Source organism: Athene noctua, chromosome 1, assembly GCF_965140245.1.
Source record: "Athene noctua chromosome 1, bAthNoc1.hap1.1, whole genome shotgun sequence".
In the NCBI taxonomy this organism is placed as follows: domain Eukaryota; kingdom Metazoa; phylum Chordata; class Aves; order Strigiformes; family Strigidae; genus Athene; species Athene noctua.
This window is the reverse complement of record NC_134037.1, coordinates 239,180,045-239,202,333: the sequence shown is the minus strand read 5'-3', so window position 1 is coordinate 239,202,333 and position 22,289 is coordinate 239,180,045. Positions and strand designations below refer to the sequence as shown.

The window sequence follows — 22,289 nt, the reverse complement described above, 5'->3', positions numbered from 1 at the left end:
TTATGCTTCTAGTCTAAGCCATTCTCTCTGTCTCTTTCTGCAGTCAGTTAAGAAAGAGAGAGGCAACCACAATACACCATTCATTCCATCTTGGAGTTTGTTATACTGTGGCACCATGGTAGTACTTATGAAATGCTAATGTGTACACCACTGTGCTGAGATGACATGAAAAAAAATGCGTTGCAAATAGAAATCTCCTAAAATACTGTAATTCTGTCAAGACATTTTCCAAAAGTGAATTTTAGCCACAATTTCATTTATTTGAAACTTGTAAAAGGCTTTCTGGGCTTTAGAGGGTTTGTTTCTTCTTTGCTTGGAGTGATGACCACACATTCAGAAACAGAATAAATGTTCCAAACTAGAAATCTGAGTTAAGCCACAGGGTATTATTCCATCTGCTTCTTTTCCTTTCCTTCAAAGATAATATTACTCTATGCCTTAATTTTACTAACATTAAAATGTACTTTATTTTACTGTTTTTAGGGATACAATTTATTATTCCTAGAATTTGGTACACTTGCATTCTGTTGTTACTGATACTATGTTACTAAAAAAACCTGTTGCAATTCTGGTGGCTCAAACGCTGACAATTTATGTATCCACTTTTTATGCTGCCTAAGTTGTTCATTCAGTGTCATTGGATTAACTAAAAGGAACTGAGTATAAAAAGTCAAAAATTTGTTTTATTTCATTTAGCTGTACAACATGTATTGTCCTACTATTGTACATTAGTATTTGGATAGATTTGCTAAAGTTATCTTGCATTACTTCAAATTTATGTTTTATGTTAAATTGGTTTAATAATTTCAAAAATTCTTACCTTTAGTTTTAGTTTGTAGACATGTGGGTTATTGTCATTTCCATTGCAATTTTTTTTAAGAGGTACGTGGCTTTTTTCTTGTTTTTTTCCCGTATAGCTTTATGCATGGTTAGTCTTATTTCCCTAAAACTACTGCTGCTTGATATGTTTACTACTTTGTAATAATATAGCAGCCGTTCCAGAATGAACATCTCATTCTGGAGATCTAAGTTTTACAAAAAATGTAGACAATCAGGATGATTCTTAGTCTTTGTGTGTTCATTATCAACTTGTTCCTTCAGACTCTATGCAATATACTGAATTCCTCAATCCGTATACAAATTGTCTGCAAGTTGTCAGACCATACAACATAATCTGGGAGTTAACTGCCTTAGAAGTTTGTGTTTCAGGTACTACCATAGCTAAAAGGAACATCTCCATTGCCACAGCTTCCCTTTCACGTCTACTGACGTTACTCTCCTTTCTGATGACTCATCTAACCGAAGATTAATACATCTGGAGACATTTCTGGTTTTTGCTTCCCCTTTCTATTTTTCATCTTTCAAACTTCAGTGTCTTCAATTTTTTCACTGAAATTAAGTCATAAAAGCTTCAGGAGTTGGAGGGTTTCCTTAAGAGTGTCTTAAATATACCTTTTTCCAGTGCCTTAAGAAGAAAATAAAAGCCACATAAATCATTTCCTCTTTTCTGACAAGGTTGTTCTTAGAAAATTCTTCTCCAGGAATTTGGCGGATCTTTAATCATTAGTTGTCTCCTGATCGGTTTTGCTCTCTTTTCATTTGTAGGCAATTCTCTTCCTCTCAGCTTTGTCCTTCATTATTAATGCAAGACCATTAGTAACATGATAATAGGAGATAAACTGTTGTCAGTTTTTTCTTTTTACTTTTCAAAGGTGACTCCTCTGCTCCTATTCTGATGATCAGCAGCGGTATTTTCTGTTGAGTTCCTCCATGTTCTATTCCACCCTTATATCAAAGTCCACATGAAAGCCCTTCCCCTTCACCCAAACCTTGCAAAGCTACAACACACAAATACCAATCTCTGTAAAAGTCTGCAGGTTTATGAATTAAATTAATCCTTCACCAGTGTAAACAACTTCAAAACGTTTTTAAGTTTTATTTTTAAAAGCTTTGACTATTCTCTGGCCTCCACAGGAGAAACCTCTGGGTCAGCTAGTATGTAATCTGCTGGTAACTTCTGCTGCATATATTACCAACTATGTTAAAATGAACCATTTTTTCCCCTTTTTCTATTCATAATCATAGAATCCCAGAGATTAGCCCTAAACTTCATTTCTGAAGTTCATTGCCTTAAACAAAAGTACCTCAAATTCACAACTCTCAAAATATTATAGATTATCTAACAGATATTCTTGATAACCCAGTATTTATCCATTTTTCCATCCATAATTATTCATATGGATTTCCTTCTCTACCTTCTCTTCACTTTCAGTTATTTCTATTCCACTAGTTTCCATAGTCATTTGTTTTCTTCTCACATCTCTGTTCCTTACAAACTTACTACTTCTCCATTTTTTCCAGCTCAGTGTTTCTTTTTCTTCACAAATCAATGATTAAATTTCAAACCTTTCATCTATGCTTTTCAATTTCTTTGCCTCCCAATCTGTTGTGTTTATGGTTTCCCATTTCCCGGTATCATGGAGAATACTGCTAGAAAAAACCTTTTAATATGTCCTTCTTTTTTCACTCCTGCTCCAGTAAAATTTTCCAATTAATGTTATCTATTCATTAGAACCTATTACTTTTCCTTTTTAATTCCTCACTGCCTAACTGTAGACTTTTCTATCAACTCCTTTTTCATTTTTAGGGCTCTGACTTTGTCTACATTTCTTCTCAAATTTCACCAATCATTCCTGTCTCATGTCTCTTCTCATTTTAATTTTTCACATTTTGGCAGCCCTACAGAGGAGGTACAAAAATACCTCTCATCTCTCATGACACTTCTGAATATGGGAGTGCTGACATGCCTTCCAGCCATGCTGCTGGGATGTAAGTCATCTAGCTGGACTGCTGTGCTCTCCACACCACATCCTCCAGCTGTCAGTGACCAGGACAGACTGCTTAACCAAATTCACAGGGAGCTCCTTTGCTTTCTGTCTCACTTCTACACATGCTACTTTGCTGCAATGATTACAAATACAAGATAAAGTGGAGAAAAAGTTAGTTGTCACTGGCCATCCAGCCATCCCCCAGGAAATGCTACCCCTAACCAACAGTCTAGATATCCCTTATTTGCCTACTGCCACAACCACCATATCCCCCAGTATTTATTGCCAGTGCCCTCTCCACCAGCTTCTCACGTTCTTCATGGTCTGTCTTCCTGCTGTTATGTCACCTCACCAGTTTGTGTACATAACTTCATTGTGTTGTACTGATATGCTAAGCCATGTAACCCTACTTCCAGCAATCCATATATTATCCATGTGACTTCCCTAGGCTGCATCCACCCAGTTTCTTTCAACAATTACAGTATGAAACTTCTCACACAAGAATTGAATCACCCAACATTGTATTCGTAAAAAAAAATTTCTAAAAGATTAAATATTACCTAAATTTCCCTGAGTATTTAGCATCCTTCTATTTAAATGGTAAGCTCTTTTTCTGAGACTTTTTCCCTTCTACCCTGAAACTCTGCCAGATATACTCTTGATGTTTAACAGTAATTCTTGTGATTGTATACTTAAGAGATGAAAAGATGTTGCTGCTTATAAGAATGCCTAAAGATTTTTTTTTTACTCCTATTTATAATATTTTTTGCCATCTTTTTAAATTTTCATTGCATTAGATGTTTCTCAGGTTCATTGACATCTTTATCCCCTGTGTTGGTATTTCCAGTTTTTAGTATTACTGGTATTATTTGTTTGGTCTTATTTTTAGTTTTCAGTATTTCTAGTTTTGCTTATGTGATTCTCTAGCATGCTCTTTGGAAAAACATAATGGAGATTTGTGATTTTTTTTAACTAATAAAGTCTTTTTTTGTGTAGAGTAACTATACTAGTTATGTTAATTAAGACTTCTGATATTTGTTTCTGTTCATGTAGAACAAGGCTTTGTTTTCTTTTAGCCACTATAATGTGGGATGTGATTTTTGCATACCTGTCTCACACAGCAATCACTGTTTCTGTTTCAAGCACAGTCAGAAAAAAACCTCATTCTAATACAATTATTGTATCTGTTGCTATACCAGTCCTGAACAGTATTTGCTCTTTTGTTGTTACAGAAGACTTTTACTACTTAGATCTTCTGGCAAATAGTTTATAATTTGGCTTGTACTTTTTAACTGTAATAAATATTACATAAGTAATAATTTGTATTTTTTGTATTTCAAATTTTCTTTTTTTTTTTTTTTTTATGTTACACATTTTCTGTTCTTCATATTACCTTAGGGAAATGCTTTATACTTTTCCAATATACATTTTTTTTTTTCTTATTTCTCAAAACACAGTCATAATTCCACACTGTGAAAAGAATTGTTTTTCCTTTTTAAAATGTTGCATAAAACCAACCAGGACTAATTCTTGAAATTATAGATCATCAATTCCTTGCCTTTTTTATGCACTTTCCCAGTATTACAAAGACTATGGATTCTCTGACATTCTTCCAATTCTGTGACCCACCTCTTTTTCCAAACAACTTTTTCCCCTTCCCCCATGCCTGCAGGCTTGTTCCTCTTCATTCGAACTTAATCTCTTCCATCTGGCAGCCCATCCTTTGGGCTGCAGTCTGAAGATCATTCATGGACATGTGTACTGCTACTCTCCACTGTTTGTATTTGCCTCTAGTTGCTGTAGCTGTAGGTGACATATAGAAAATTGCATTTGTATTTGAACAGGAACAGGGTTTCACAGCCATGGAGCTACTGTCATGGACAATGACTGCCCACAGGATGGACAAACGTGTTTAGAACAGCTAATATTCATAAGTAAAAGAAAAAACCTTCCCACACATTTCATCAGAACTGTGACTGTAGGAGTTAACAGAAAATCTTTTCAAAAGTTGTCTCTAAAAAGTCCAAGCTATCAAGATGTGAAAAGGCAGGGAGGACTTTGCTGTGCAGTCTGGCTTGATACTCCTCTAAAGTGAGAGCCATACAATTTCTCCTATAATAAGGTAATAGATTAGGCTACCTGAAATACCTTAGTCCATCTCAGTAGTCTTTGTCCCTAAATATATGGTAGTTGTGTGTGGTATGGTAGCAAAGAATGTTTCACAGAATTCTGGGCAGTTGAGTTTTAGAGCAACAGGCCCTTGGGAGACTTCAAAGCAGTTTACTCTAACCTCCCAAAGTCCAACTTGGCTCTCTGGGGTAGCATAACACCACTTCGCCTTTCCATCCCATGCTGGCCTTTAGCAAGAGAAAATGCTGTTTGAAGTAGGAGAATGTAGACAATGAGTTGCTAAGCAGGCACCAATGATGACAGTGGCAGTGGAAGAGAATTTGTAATCCTTCAATAACTGTAGTAAAATAGGGTTTGTTCCATTAAAGCATGTACATTCTGTGACTGTATTAGCTATATGAAATACTGCACATCTGAAATTTGGGATTAAGTGTGCAACATGTGCACCACTCCAAATAAAAGTTTTCATTGTTAGTAACCTTGTAATATCACTAGTTTTGTACCAGCCCTCACTATGATAAGAATGAAAAAGGTTTATATTGGATTATATTACAGTTTGTAAGGAAAATATCTTAACAGTTAAACTCATGCTGCAGACTTCTTTGGGTCATGTGTTTTAGGGTACATTTTAAATAACTGTTCAGTTAAAGGGATACAGATATATTTCTGGTTTTGAAGTATGCAGAAGTAGCTCATGAACGATGCTATGAACTTTAAGTTCTTCAAAAAAATTTCATTATAGTATGCTTAATATGCACTTTTTCATTCAAACAAACCTGAATTCAACATGTCACTTAATGGGTATGAAATGGGGGAATAAGAAATTGGGTGTAATCTAGTTGGCTGTGGAAATAAGGATTATTTAAACCATGGTGCAGTCATCTGCACATTTTTGCATTCATATCATATAAGGGTCAAGGGGATTTAGCAGTTGCAATAAAATTATTCAGTGCTCAGGGTAGGAGGAGAAACCTCTCAACATTTGTAAGAAAAAACTGTGTCATAGTACAAAACCAAAGGCTATTTTACTTAGCAAAAGATAATTGGTATTCAAGATAGCAAGATATTTCTATCTCATAGCATGCAGGCCAAGCCATTAATGCTGCACCTTCCCACCATAGGAGCTCAGAGCCACTGCCTCACCTTTACACAAGATGCTCTGAATTATTCTCAGTGAGGACGCAGCTTCCACTGAACTCCTGAAGTTGCCTTCTCACTGCTTGTAGATAAGCAAAATGCCTGTTCTGCAAGGCAGCAATGAAAGTAGAACCTTCACACAGGCTCAAGAAGCAGCATATAGTGAAAATTTCATTATGAATGCAAAAAAAACCATCATTGACTAAAAATGATGATGTGCTGCTTCTGAAAATTTGTAAGTGGCTAGAAGGTATGCTGCTACATCCACTCCCCTTGGTGCTGTGCCCTCCAGAACTGATACAGATCTCATGACAACTGTTAATATTTGGACAAGACCTCATGCAAGCATGAAAAAAAGTGGACTATAAAACCTTAGTCTGTTCTACATTAGCATATTTCTGCATTTCCTCTGGAAATGGCTACCAGCACATAGCTACTCAAAATGAAGGCAATATAGAAAACAGTGGCTGAAGTTACACCTGAAAAATCCAGCAAATGTATAGCCCATACTCGTGAGTTGAAAACTTTTCTCTTTTTTTTCATCTGCCTTTTGACTACACATCTCCAAGGTTCTGCAGATAGATTGAAAATGACTGGTTTAAAGCAGTGGTTCCTTAATTATGCTCTGCAAGGTCATGATCTGCAGAATCATTTTAAGTCTGTAGTGTGTTCAGTTATGAGTTTGATGGTAAGGATGCATCCACAAACATATTGGGTATTTGATAGTGATCCAAAATTTTTTTTAAATGTTGGCTTAAAGTACAGCTTTGCCCAAATATCCCACAGCATACTTATAAAATTGATGTGGGAGATGTTTGAGTTGATAAGGTCAGGAAGTTGTCTGAAAGTGGAGCTAGTAATTTCTTTAGAACTGAAGTTGAATACCAGATGATTATGTATGTGTATGTTTTGACTTTAATATAGTTCAGTTAACAATGGCTTATATCATTCTACAGAACTTTAATATTGCTTTTGAATGTAAAAAGGCAATGTAACACAAAGATGGCCATGGTTGTTAATGGCTTGTATTAGCTGGAAGCTATAAAGTCATCCTAGTACTCTGTTAGTGCTGGAATAATAATTTACCAAGACAATTACCACATGGTGGAATTTTTTTGCTGCTCTAATTCAGTGTTATTAATAATGAATAAAATTGCAATTTTCTCAGGTTGCTAGGGGCAGTGGGGAATTATTTCAATGAATATTTCAGCACATTAGTTTAATCATAGTTCCACAAAATTCAAGTGGGCAATATTTTATACTTCTAAGTTCAGTCTGCTAAGGGACCATAGTCATTAAATTGCAAACTATTTGCACTGAGGTCCATTCTATGATTTACAAGCCTTGTTAAAAACACTGTAAAAGAAAGCAAGCTGTGCCATTAATACTTGTAATTTGATGCTGCATTTGTTAATGGGCTCAGTGTGATTAATGTTTTTAGCAGCAGGCAGAACATTTTGAGACAGGCAGTGCTGAGGTTTATAATATATAAATGCATGTGAAGAAATTTTAGAATATTGTAAGTTGTAGTAATACATGTTTTTACAAGACTGTATTCCTGAAATAGAAAAGCAGCAGTGAAATTATACTATAATGTATGTAAATACAGTTCAAGCTGTGGTAGGCACTGATGTGTGTGTTCTTTCTTTCAAAGCCAACTGCATGACTTCTGGCGCTTGGATTACTGGGAAGATGATTTGCGCCGGCGGAGACGATTTGTTCGCAATGCTTTTGGGTCTACTCATTCTGATGCTCTCCTGAAAGCTGCTGTGGAATATGGTCAGTACTAACTCCTGCTTAAAAATATAGCTTATGCTTACTTGTTGTCCATGAATCCCTGAGAAACATGTGCCTTTTTTTCTAAGAACAATGCTGAGAATTCCTAGAACAACTTATTAGAAAAGGAATTCTTTCAATTCTTACACTTTAATGAACCAGAAGATTTGAGCTTGTGGGCTGTTAAATTTTCTGATCCCCAAGGGATTCACATTACACCTCTAGCATTCCCCGATGCTAATTTTGAGACACTGTAAAAGTAACTGAATTTGTCTCTCCAGAGTGACAGAACAAAACTGTTAGGCCATCAAGCTAATGTGTCATAATAGTTCCACTGGAGACCTTTTGTGAATGAGGAATTAATTGTTTTTAAAAAATATCATAAGTTTTATCCTGGCCTGTGTAATCTCAGTCAAAAGTATTTTTTTCTACAAATCATGAAATACATAACAACTTGTTTAAAATAATAATTTTCAGTATAACTGTGATTTGAATAGTGAACTGACTCCATAGTATCTTCAGTCTAGGAATTTAAGGATTAGATGATGTTTGATGTTCAGAAAGAGGTACCTGCAGTGTAAATGACAAGTAAGGAACATACTTACAAATTTCCTTATATCATCTAAAAGTTTCATATATTTCATATGTTTAGTGACTTCTGTATAGCAGACTGAACCTGAGTACTCCAAAAGTCTAAAGCAAATTTATTTCTCAGATTTAAGATGGGGTTTTGTCCTTTTTTTTTTTTTTTTTTAGTCTGTAGTACTGAAAAAAAAAAAAAAACAAACAAAACAACCCAAAACCAACCTGGGATTCTTTAGCATTTAGGAGTTAAAAATGGAAGTAATTATACAAAAAGTAAGTTGAACTTTTCAGCTGATGTGTAGCCAAAGGCTAATGTTACCAGAAGTTCTGAATATGACAGATATAAAGCTAACTCTGTGTGACCTGCACATTTCACCAACTTTGCAGGTTGTTGAGACAACTAGCCAGGATTCAAACAAGGTTAGACGTATAAATGAATATCTGTGTGTGCAGTTATACTGGCTAGTGTAATTTAATACTTATTTAAACATGAAAGCCATCATGTGCAGGACTTTAGGTCATAAACTGTTCGTAAGTTGGGTTAAGAAAGACATTTACCCCAGTAGTGTATAGTATTGCATATTTGACAAAGGGTTATTTTTTCCACAATCTTCCAGAACATCAAAATTGAGATCTTATGAGAGGCAGATGCAAAACTGTACTAATTGCTGTGTTGCTTTTGTAAGGCAAATAATCATCAAAACCACTGTCTTTATGTGTTATACAGGTATGAGAACCCTTTAAAAAACAAAAATATTCTTATTATTATTTTTAATTGTGGATATGAAACTAGCATTAAAACAGGAAGAAATCAGATTTATAAATTATTACAAAGGTTTAAGCCTTGATATTATCCTGTTTTTTAAAGTAACGGGAGCTTTCCATTTAGTTAGATGGACTTTGTTTCATGCCTTTATAGCAGGAATTTTGTATCTTTGGGATAAGACTGTACTCAGAGGATGCTGGAAATGGTTTTGGATGTTGATTTTTTTTTAATAAGAACTATAATGCATGTTGCTCTTAAACAGTTTCAGCACGTTGCAAAGATTTCCTCCATTTATGTAGTTTCTGTATTCTAGTGTTTTAGTGCAGGTGGCAGCTGCCTGGTAGTAGAGCTAGCCTGAAAGACAAAGCTGCAACCAAAAGAAACAGGAAAACTGAAGTAGTTATAGTTTCATGTAGGATTGTTTCTATAGAACGTCATGCTACTCACCTGTTAGTGCATTCAACATACGGGAAAATCAAAGCTCAGATGTGTTTAGAGGTGGTACACATCAAACTTAGTGGTTGCATAAAAATTGGAATAGACTGATGCTGTCTTGTTTGCAGAATTAAAATTCCAATTTTTCATGTATGTATTGAAATTAACATCTGGAATTTTAAAACAGCATGCATTAAAGTTATAATTAATGGACTCTGTCTAGGTGTAGTTACTTTTCAGAGCTTAAACCTTCGGATTTTAATACTGAAACTTTTAGCTGACCTTTCTCTGTAAGAAAACATCCTTAACACTGATGTTATTTTTATGCCTCTTGGTGTTACTAATGAGTTGAATAATTTATGAGGTTGTCATGTGAAAAGGATTTGGTGCAGTTTGATGTACTTTTAGCCTCTGGTGTTGGAATGTGATTAATAAAGAGCTGGAGGCAGATTTTTTTTCCATAGGGCTTAACTTTCATTGTGGTTTTTTTATGAGCTTTGTTTTGATAATTTTGTTTGGAACAGTTTGATAGTAAAATGCGCCTAGCTTCCAAAACTAAGCATGATATCACACTACAGAAGGAATTTAAAGCATTTTTTAAAAATCATACTGCATAGTTTTCCAGTAACAGATTTTTTCCTGACCTCAGATACTTTTTTTGTGAGAAATAAACTATTCATCAAAGCATTATTTGTTGGGCTTTTGTTATATTAGTAACACTTTTTCATCTTGACTGATACCTCTAGTACAAGTAAAGCTATTTTGAGCATCAGTAAAATAGTGGAAACATCTTACAAGTTTTTGTTATCTACATTGACTGTCAGTTATCATTTAGGATTTTGTGCATAAATATTGCAGTGGAGGAATGTTTAGTCAAAGCCTAAGTCAGCAAGCTCCTCAGTGTCTACGATCAAAGGCATCAACTTAAATAAGTCTGATCAGGCATTGCAGAAGAGGGCAGACAGTTTCAGCTGAGCAAAAATCACAGAGCAAAGATGACAAAATTAATCAGTCATTTCTTTGGCAGTAAATAATAAGATATGCTGAGGATTGCAGATGAGAGAATTTTCAGATTCCTTGGAGATGTGCCTCTTAACACCTGATTTATCTAAGCTTGTGCAGCCATCAAGATATGACCTTGATAAATAAAAAAGCGTTCTAGAGCTAGTCTAGTATTAAATCAGAGTTGATGTTGGAGGTATGGATACTGTAATTATATAATACTTGCAGTCATCAAGGAGCAGAAGAGTCTTGGAAATTAAAACTGTCTGTGATCTATATGTTTGGTTTAGAGCAGTAACAACATATGTTAAATTCCACTTTTGAAGAGAAAAAAAAAATGTTAATTTTAGCTGGTGACTTCTTCCTATAGGAAATATTATATATTATCTACTACTGGGAAATAGTATTATTTCAAAAAACTTCTGCTACAAGGCAAGTGGGTAAAGCTTCTTTTTAACTACAGTCTGTTAGTCAGCTGTTGTATGCATGTTCAGATGCCTGGTTTTGATATCATATGCATACATATATGTGTGTGTGTGTGCATATACATATGTATATGTTCAAAGTACCGGGCAAGTAAAAAATATTGGAATGAGAAATTATAACTAATTCCAATAACTATATACAACTGTGCAAAAAATTATAGCTTATTCCTATGGCTATATACTCAGCTGTCCTTTGAGACTGTAGGTATGTTGGACTCATAGCAGCATTTACAGGACATGGACTGCAGAATTTTTCCCTTTGGATTAGTCTCCTCCACTTCTAAATTTTTGGTATTAGGCAGTGGATTTGTTTATAATCTGTTAAAACGACTTTCATATCTAGAATTCAAATTCAAGCATAAGTAGTCCAGCATCGTATCTGATGTGCCCTTTTGTTTTAGGTAAATTCTTACTTGAATAGAAATATAGATTTATTTCTCCCTTTTGTGAAGCTGAAGGGATACTACTTTGCAGCATCAAAGTGCAAGCTATAATGGGATTTTTAACTACCTGGAAACTTTTAGTAGAGTTTTAATTTTATAGTGTTGATGGATTTTAAACAGTTCTTTTCTTTTTAAGTTCAGGTGGAGTTTCAATGAAATTGATTAAATTGTAGACTGAAAAGAAAGGAAGCTAAAAGATTGTATAAAAGACTATAAACTCTACTTCTTTCCTAAATTTTTCTACCAATAAGTGCATGAAATATGCAGATATGACCCAATCTGCAGTGATTTTGTACATGTGGTGAAAGAACTGTCTCTTCCAGCTACTCACCTTAACAGTTTTTTTGGAGATTAGTATAGATAAGACACTACCGTACCACCCTACCAGTGACACAGAAGACTGTTCCACAAAGGTCATCTTAAGAGCAATATAGTTCATTTATTAAGCTTTGGTCCTTCAGTCTTTAAAGACTGTGGTCCACAAGCCATTTGCACATAGAGAAGGTCCAAGAAAGGCCACATTTTCTAGTCTCCACTAGAGGAAATGGACATGAACAACTCAGTGCCCATGTTCTAAACATATATATATATAAGCCGGTCAAATATTTCTAGTATCTTTGCTCAAGAATATTTGGCCTGTTAAAATGATTATCACAACATATCCTGAATGCCTAGAATGAAAAAGAAGAAAAGAAGAAAAAGAAAATTAAAAAAAAGCTTTTGTAATGTGGTATGTAATACATTCAGGTTTTGAAACAAGACTACAGATACATCTTGCTTATTCAATATGGCAGTTACTGTTGAACCTGCATATTTTAAATTACTCACTCCATTATGTATTTGGACGTTCAATTAGCAACCTTATTTCAAGAGTGGTTCTAGTGGGAACAGACTGTATATAAGCTCCTTCTGGGACTTGTCTTTAGTGGTCTCGGTTTTAGCAAATGCTGTGCATGCTCATCATCAGAAATATGGTTTCATTATACAAACAGGATTAAAAAGCATCAGGTTTTGAAATCTGAAATGTTCAAACTGGAAGTCTACTTTCATGAAAGCTGCTGGATTTTGATAGACTATCGAAGAATTGGAGGCAGCATTCCTTCAGGCTGCTGAAGGACTTACATTCCCAGAACATTTAGCTTGAAGCAAGCACTACCTTAAAAGAAAGGTTGTGTGGGTTACCCCCTATGAAACTGGGAGTCTGAAATCCATGGGAACCCGTACTCGAACTGGGGACTGTCTTCAGAACAGGGATTCTGGGTGTCCTATGGACCCTAAAGAAAGGTTCAGTTTTTGAGGGTTCTCAGTGTTAAAGAAAAATGTATCAAGATGAATGTTCAGTAACTGTAGCTCTAGCGCAACCCCTCAGTGCCAAGAGGTCCAGAGCAGTTGATTCGTACAGCTCCTGACTTCCATCTCCTGAACTGCTGGGCTTCCTACCTTCTTCAGTCAGTGTTAGAACAAGATAGTGGGAGGATGCTCCAGAGAAACTGGTAAGAAGCTGATTTCATTTGGCATGCACCAAATGTTCCAGAAAGCTAAGTCAGCGTTTTACAAACAATCTTAGATTGACATTTTCAGATGATAAGATGTTTGAAGAAATCAAAATGTCCCATGAACTGGAGATGCTCAATTTCATCATCTCTGTTCAGAAGCTTTGCTGTAAAATCAAATGCTTTATTCTAGGAAGCCTGAGTGCCCACCTAAAAGCTAGTCTTCATTTCCAGACATATTAGGTTCTTGACACTAATTACATTGCTAACAACCTAGAGGTGTCTTTTGTTGGTGAAAATGCCACTATTATTTACAGTAAATTCAAGATTGTCTGTCAAATTTACTGCATAAACTGTATATACCTAAAAACATTAATTTACTTTTTCTCAGCTTCATAAAGGCCTCCTTCACTATCTTCATGCTATCTTTTGTCTATACTTATTGACAATGCCTACCATGTTTCCAGAACAGTTTCAACACTAATTTCAGAACTCTTTTTAAGAAAACATTATTTTTTCAGTAACTAATGCAAAACTGAAAGCAAACTGAAGACAACTGATACTGGATCATCATTTATCAGAGTTTTCTAGCAGGCTCACTAGATGTGTAAAACCCACTTTAGTTTTCTAGGTGTACCTGCAGTGAGAGCATTGTCTATGTACCATGTAAGAGAATAAAGGCCAGATTATGTTTTCAGTTTGTCTATGAAATAATTGCTTTCTATACTATATCTGTATGCACAGATTTGCTGGTTTTGTAGGCTTCTTTTACATTTACTTCTAAGCTGATCCAGATATTCTTTAGATATTCTTTGTTTAGCCCAGTGGGGAGAATGCTCAAAGGGGAGCCATATAGTTGTGTATAAACACCTGTTGGAAGAGAATGAAGAAGATGGTGTCAGACTCTTCTCAGTGGTGTCCAGTGACAGGACAAAAGGCAACAGACACTAACTGAAATAAAGAATATTCTATTTAAACATAAGTAAAATCTTTCTTTTAGTGTAATGGTGGTCAAACAATGGAGCAGGTTGTCCAGAGAAGTTGTGTAGTCAGCATTCTTGAAAATACTGAAAACCCAGCTTGCCAAAGTCCTGAGCAGCCTGCTTTAGCTGACCCTGCTTTGGGCAGAGGCTTGGACTAGTCAATCTTTAGAGGTACGTTCCAGCCTCAAGGATTCCATGATTCTTACAATGGAGCCCGAGCTTAAAGTAGACAGTTGCCAGAACTTAATCTTCAGTAATATTTTTAAAACCCTAGATTATTTATATCTCAATGTTAGAGACTGATTTTACATAATTTCTCATGGATTTAAAAACAGAGCAGAAACATTTGATTGATACTAGAAATGCAGTCCTCCACAACAACTTACTTTAATCTTCATAAAACTTTTTTAAGAAATTCAGATTTACATATCACAGAATTACAGAACTGTTGAGGTTAGAAGGGACCTGCTCAAGCAAGACCACCTAGAGCAGGTTGCCCAGGGCCATATCCAGGAGGCTTTTGCGTATCTCCAAGGATGGAGACTCCATAACCTTCCTGAGCAACCTATGCCAGTGGTCGGTCACCATCAGAGGCAAAAATTGCTTCCTAATGTTCAGAGGGAACTTCCTCTGTTTCAGTTTTTGCCCACTGCCTCTTGTCCTGTCACTGAAAACAGCCTGGCTCCATCTTCTTTAAACCTTCCCTTCAGGTACTTATGTATATTGACAAGATCCCCTCCCTCAGCCTTCTTTTCTCTAGGCTGAACAGTCCCAGCTCTCTCAACCTTTCCTCATATGAGAGATACTTCAGTCCCTTCAACATCTTTGTGGCCCTTTGCTGCACTCTCTCCAGTATGTCCATGTCTCTCTTGTACTGAGGAGCCCTGAGCTGGACACAGCACTCCAGGTATGGCCTCACCAGTGCTGAGTAAAGGGGAAGGATCACCTCCCTCATCCTGCTGGCAATATTTTGTCTAATGCAGCCCAGGATATCATTAACCTTTGCAGCAGGGGCACGTTGACGACTCATGTTCAACTCGGTGTCCATCAGGAACCCCAGATCCTTTTTTTGCAGAGCTGCTTTCCAGCTGAATGGCTCCCAGCATATACTGGTGCCCAGGGTTGTTCCTCCCCAGGTGCAGGACTTTGCACTTCTTGCTGAATTTCATGAGGCTCATGTCATCCCGTTTCTCCAGCCTGCTGAGGTCCTTCAGGATGGCAGCATGACCCTCTGGCATATCAGTCACTCCTCCCAGTTTCAGGTCATGTGCAAACTTGCTGAGGGTACACTGTGCCTCATCATCCAGATCATATTGAAGTTGTTGAATAGGTATGGATTATTCATAAAACACATTCACAACATTTGCTCATGGATACTATAATACTTATTATTACTGAAATTGAGTTTGTTGTGACTACATGAGCCACAAAAATGGTTTTGACAGTTTTTTGGGTTCTTTTACTTAATACATTATCCTGAAAATCAGTAACACATACAATATCATAAAATACATTGCCCTGGGGAAATGCAGGTGATGACCCTTATCCAAAATAACTTCCCTAACTAATATTTATTTAAGTAATGTCTTAAGTATGACTATAGAAGAGAAACTAAAGAACAAAACCCCTTGACTAAGAAGAAACCCTAACCCTCACCCCATTCATGAACAGTTAATTTTAGTCTGTAAGTAAACACAAGTTGACAACTAATTGTGAGCAGTTTTAAGAAATGACATCCACTTTATGGACAGAAAACACATGTATGTTACTTGATGTTCAGTGGTGAGTATTTTAAGAATACATATGCAATCATTAAATTAATCCATAACAATGCTTCCATGTGTCATCAAGTAAGTCCTCTTTGTTCTTTAGTCTAAATGCGATCATGCTGCCATGTGACACAGGCATGTAAACCATTCTGCTTCACTTGGAGCACCTAAAATATTACTCCTATTACACAACATCCTTTCAGTATATGAACTAATTTCCACATTGACTGTGAAATCTCCAGTGTACTCTGAATGAGTATACATCTGAATTGTATGCCTGAAGGATTCACGAAAATCTGTGGGGTTTTTTAAGCATAACAATTGAAGTTTTGCATCTACAGTCTTATAATTGTAGCCCAACAGTGCCATCCACTGCTTCTTCAAATAAACATCCAAATATATCATCCTCATAGGGTTTTAGGGAAAATATGACATGATAATTGTCTTCTTAATATTTTACATGGTAATTGTCAGATAGAGATGAAAATTAAATTTGTTTAAAGAAAGTCCAGAAATAAGAGCTTACATTAGGTATTACTAGAATGATCTGCAAAGAAAATCCTAATTGTGAGAATAACTCTAAAATACTATATTTAACTTGGCTTTTTTTTCTAGTAGTTTTTAGCGCCGCCCCCCCCCCCCCCCAATGTATTCTCATTAAATATATCTACTATTATGATGATACTCATTCTTAGAATCCATTGTAATGTAATGAAAGACACCTTGAAGGTCTAAACTGTAATGGAATTTTCTTAGGTAGAGTATTGAACAATGTGCTGAATTATATTGCACATTCAGTGTCTAATCTTCTGCTGTCTGACTAGGTGATGGAAATGAGTTGCAATTGCATCCTAGCAGTCCTTTGCAGTCTCTAAATATCTGCTTCCTGTTATATGCTGTCTCTAGCATAGGAATATTCATAGCAGCTTTATAATAATTTTTAAGTACAGATTCATTAAATAGTCATTTTTTCCTAATGATTTCTTCAAATCTTGAATGTCAGAATCTCTATCTTGACTCTAACTCATACACAGAGCCAAATAGGATATAAACCCTTTTTTTTTTCCCCTCAAAACCTCTTTGTTGAGTTTCAAATGCCTTTCCTCTGAGATTTTCAGGTTATCTGGCATGACCTGGATTTTAGCTGCTGTTATAGCTTTGAGCTAATAGATTTTACTGCAGAACTTTCTGGCTTTTTACCAGCAGTTAACATTACTTCTGTTTCTTGCTTCTTCATCTGAAAGCATATGACTTCAGAATGTTCTTGAAGTAATCAAATTGACTTGCAAAGCCATTCCTAAGACCTAAAAATCACAGCCATTGTCAGTCTTAGAATTCTATCTGTATTTTTCTTCCTTCCACCGTTATATTTTCATTTGAAAACAGTACACGATATCTGTCTGTTCTGCCAAATGAAAGTCATTTACTTACCAAAACCAATAAATTATTATGATGTGAAATGATTTCAAACCCATGTGTGAAGGGCGTATTTTTTCTATTAATCCAGTTCTGTCACTAATTGACAAAGAAATAGAAGTTATTGACCCATATATATGCAGTGCATCTCATAGAAACATTTAGTAAGAACGTTCTGGCATTGGAAGTCTAATAATAGTCCTTCAGGACAGCTTTCACAGATGGATGAATGTAACTTTTAGGGCCCAGATTCTACTATGTGCTTTTCTTACTTTCTATTTTCTATGCTTTAAGGCTCCATATTAAGAAGTAATAGCACTTTCAATCTTCTTTGGTTATAGTTAAAAGCTCAGAATATTCTGTTTTTAAATTTTCTCCGCTCTTCTTATTCTTGATGTCTTCTTGACTGCAGAACTCTCTTCTCCACCTTGTATATAAGTGGAAATGCATGTCATTTGTTAAAGAAAAAGGGTGTTTAATAACACAAATAACCGAGTAAAGAAGCTAAAGCTGGACCAAATGCGTCTAAAAATACAAGGTGAATTTCCACTTCTGCCTGTACAGAGGAAGGTGTTTTCCAAAGACCTGGCTAAGACAGTCTGCCAAGCGCATGGCTGGAATGGAGGGCCATTATTTCAGCAGTGCTGTAACCACTGCAGCCTAGAATTAGATCATGGTATAGATTTAAAAAGACTGCTCTCCCACTCTTTCCGACAGCCAGTAGGAGGCATGATAGGCTTTCAGGCAATGGGCACAGGTTTCTGAGAGCCTCTGGGCTACTTGCAAGGTGAAGATGAGTTAAGTTCAGAGAGGCAGATTGTGGAAGTCTCTTTGATATAGGTGATTCCTTGTCTTTCACAAGCAAACAGAATCGCTATGTATAGATTACAAAAATAAAGGAATTAATTTTCAGAGACAATATACCTTTTAATACACCAAAGTATTTTTACTCATCTTTTTACATTGCACTATTTTATATTTATCACAGAAAATATATTTCTATTATATCACGTTAAAATTATCATAGAGGTTTTATGTAAATAGTAAGATGGGTACGTAAGAAACAAAGACTTATGCATATGTGCACTGACTATTCCATATCTCTACAAGTACAGTGAGTTCTTCAATACCACTGATTTTATGTGTTTCTCATTTTATAGTGTTAGCTTTGAAACACACACAAAAAGTACCAGTGTAGTGAAACAAACTGGAAGATTTTATGAGCTTCAGTGTTGTGCAAGGTACAGGCAGGGGTGCAGAAACACTTAGTGAAAGCACTGTATTAAAAAACAAGCACATTTTATAGAAAAGTTCTCAAATATACCACTAACCACCAGGATAAGGAAGACACCTTGTTAAGAATTCTATCAGCCAGCATATTATGCATGCTTCCAATTATATATATATTTAATTTCTTTTTTTCATATCATGCATGCTACATCGTGACATTACTTTTTTCTTATCCTTTCTGTATGCCTAAAGAGTGTATCTCCCGGTGTATTTGTATAAAGCCCTGAACATCATCTACAATAGATATATTTTCCCACCTGAAAGGACTATGCATAATGCTTGAAGAGTGTTTTATTGGGGTCTCATATAGCACAAGTTATTCAATCCTATGCCCTCAAAAAGCTGATCATGCTGTCTAAAGACCATCTCAGGTCTAGTTTAAATGGAAGATAGTATTGACAGTGCTTGCAAATGTAACATAAATGTACCAATTTTGCAAGTATCCCTGCAGTTGCGCAGAAGCTTTGCGGTCTCTTGTGATCTTTGTGAAGCAGAATGAAAGACGGCAGAGACACCACACCGCAGCTTAATAGAAGGTGAAATAAAATACTGCTCTCCTTTTTTCTTTACTGCCAGCTGCTGCTACAGGCTTACTACCTGGGACAGTGTTACCATTCACCTATTTCATAGACGAAATAATGAAAATCTTGTAGATGTTATCATTGAGCTGGTTTAGTAATAGACTGTCAGACTGCTTTATCTCAGTGATTGTGTACTGCTACTGTTTCACTTTTCATCTGCTAGACTGTATGAAACATAGATGTTTTATAACTACAGCTATTTTGGGGTTTTTTTTTCATATATATATATATATATATATATATATAAAAATCTGGCCCATTCAAGCAAATAGCAAAGCTTTGATTTTAATTTGATTAATAATTCCATTTCAGGTTCAGGAACTAGGAACTCATGTTTTTACAACAGCTTGATCCAAATAGAAGTGCTGTCAGTTGCTACTAGAGCATAGTCCCTTAGTAGACCTAGAGTTAAATACAAATATCCTGCATTAGGGCCACACTGCTGTCTCACAAATGTGTATATCCTGTGGGTGCTGCCCTTTGTCTGGTGTTGCTATAGGCATTGATCTACGCAGAAATAGAAACAGTTCCTCCCACCAGTTACTGTTGCTGCTGAAGTGAAAATGATGCATGCCAGTTCTAAAGATGTGGTGATCTATGTGAGGATGAAATGAAATTTGCACAGAAAAAAACCCAAAACAGTGAGCACGCTGAACCAGTTGGAATTGCACAGTAAAAGACAGTGTAATGGAGAGTAAATCTAGATGTTCTAATGACATCATTATATTGGCAAATTTATTATTTATATATAATGGGGACAATCCTTTTAAGAAACAGTTACAGGAGACATTATGTCGTGTACAGGAGATTTTGCCTGTGTAAAGACTGCATAAAATGTTCCTTCTGTATGTCTCAAAAGAACAGAATTTCATTTTAAAATATTACCATTCCAGAAAGCAAGAATAATTTCAGACATGTTGGCAAATGGATTCCTCAAAGCATTGATTATAAGCTGTTGAGTCTTTCTTCTCTAAGTAGTCTTGATAAAAATTAAAAGAGTTACCTAACTACTGGAATTATGATAGCTACTACAAAATAATTTTAAACTTCCTGCACCTTCATTCTCTGCAATGAAGAATTAATTTTTCAGCTGTCCTATCATGTCTCTGTACAGTGTCTGTTTCCAAAGAGCTGGTCTTGTTTGGATCTGATAGCAACAGCTTAAGTGCTGAGGGACAAAGTTGCCTTCTAGCAGACATAATTGCCCATGCTTTGGCCACAGTGAAGGAGAATTCAAAAATTAGAAGACAGACAACAATACTAAAACTGTATCTTTCTTTTTAAAAATATTGGGGTTTGGGTCAGTTTCATGGTTTGAAGGCTCTAATTTTTAAATGTTAGGTAAGGTTTAGAAATGTTGGGGTAGAATACCCAATATGGGAGATAAGATCACATTTCTCACATGCCAGTGCATTACCATTGGGCTGCTAGCATACACCATGTGTTTGTATTTCCAAAGAGTGTTTTATTTCTTCCCAAGGCTTTATCATTATTAGCCTTTTCAATTAGAATTCTTTGTGAGCAGAAAGCAAAATTGAGGCTAACATATGTGGGCACAATTCCTCAGTATGGGGTGTGCCTCTTCATAAGTCTGATAACTTTGATCCTGTCTTTAGGCTCTGAAAGCAGATAGAGTCAGAACATGACTTTTCCTGGAGAATGTGTGCTTGGGTTAGGTATTTCAAACTCAGAACTAATCTAAAACTTTCCAGACATAATCCAGACCTGAATTTAAGACATGATGTATTTTTCACTCATATGTTATCTTAAAAACTTGTTATCAGATGCTATTTCAAAGGCGTAGAATGCCTCGTTTAGCAGATTTATTTCATTATTTCATTATCATGTCATACATATTTAAATTCAATCACCTTTTGTTTCTTACCTTATTAATTACATTTTCCTGTTGAAATAGTTTGATTACCCTCTTCAGTGGCCTGTCTTAAGAAACCTTTGTTTACATGTGAATATTTTGAATTAAGGATAAATGAAATTCCTTTTTGCTGTCAAAACCAAATTGTGAAAATGCATTGCACGGCTTTGGAAATCAGTACACTCTATTAGCAGACCTGTCAATATAAAAAGTGCATTCCATTTCCACCTCTTGCTCTAATAACCTTTTCTATGTTACTCAGAGGCAGTTCACATAATCAGAGTATATTGTCAGCTTACTGGAGTTGGGGAAGCATGAAATGAAAATCGCGTTAATATTGATCCAATTCTCTTACTTGCAAGTGTCCTTGATGTCCTTTCCACTGAGCAATAACTGGTGGTGTGATGTAGTTATTTTCCTCTCAGCTATTACTGTACTTCTGTAAAATGGTTGGAAACACAGTTAGGAAATTTTTATTGCTCTTAATTATTTTCATTGTGTATCATCTTTGCCTGTTTAAATGATCCACAACATAGCAGAGAATTTGACTTCTTTTTGCAATTCATCAAACTAACAGTATACATCGAGAGGCTGCATTTCAAACTGACAGGCATTTGTAAAGGTCATCAGTCATGAAATATGAATCCATTCTTGTGTGTACAAGTTACAGTGGCAAACTACATCTTAATCCAAATATAAACATTTGACTGTTTTAAGTTCCTGTTAGAAGGACTTCTGGTTCCAGTCAAAACGAAGACTGCCCTTCAGGAGCCTGAAATGCCTTGTAATCTTTGCTGGACTGGGCATATCCGACTCTGTCACTCACTGACTGTTAATGATCAGTGCCGAATCAGTGCAAGAACCTTCCTCATATGCTTAGAACACCTGAAATCGCAAATAAATATAATAGTGACAACTTCTAAAGTTTAATTTCATAACTGCTCTGAATCTCAGTTTTCCTATCTGTAAACTAAAAAAATAATGAGTGCCCAACATAGTAACTTCATCTTTATTTTTATGCAGGTCCTTTTATATTAATATACAGCACTTGGACTAACTACAAGTGTTTGTTGTTTAAAAAGCCTTCAACTTCATCTGAGAAATGTGTTCATTTTGGCCTTGCCCATATTCTCAGTCTCCTCATTGGCATAGTTTGTGTCAGTCACATTTTTACAATGCAAAACATCTGAGAATTCTTAAGAGGAAAACGAGTACAACAGTAAAGTATTTATTTACAAATGGCTTATATAAAGAAGTTCATTTGGTCAGATACTAGCCAAAAAAATTGGAGAAAAAT

The 22,289-nt window shown here is 35.7% G+C and overlaps 1 protein-coding gene across 8 annotated transcripts in view; it reads left to right on the top strand.

Annotated features, from left to right (window-relative positions):
- The window catches only part of NBEA (neurobeachin), a 511,054-nt gene that overhangs the window by 308,412 nt on the left and 180,353 nt on the right, over nucleotides 1–22,289 (top strand). For all 8 annotated transcript variants that reach the window (XM_074914245.1, XM_074914292.1, XM_074914279.1 and 5 more), the window contains one exon: nucleotides 7,750–7,874. In XM_074914245.1, coding sequence (XP_074770346.1) covers nucleotides 7,750–7,874 — 125 coding nt within the window. The remainder of the gene's footprint in view (nucleotides 1–7,749; nucleotides 7,875–22,289) is intronic.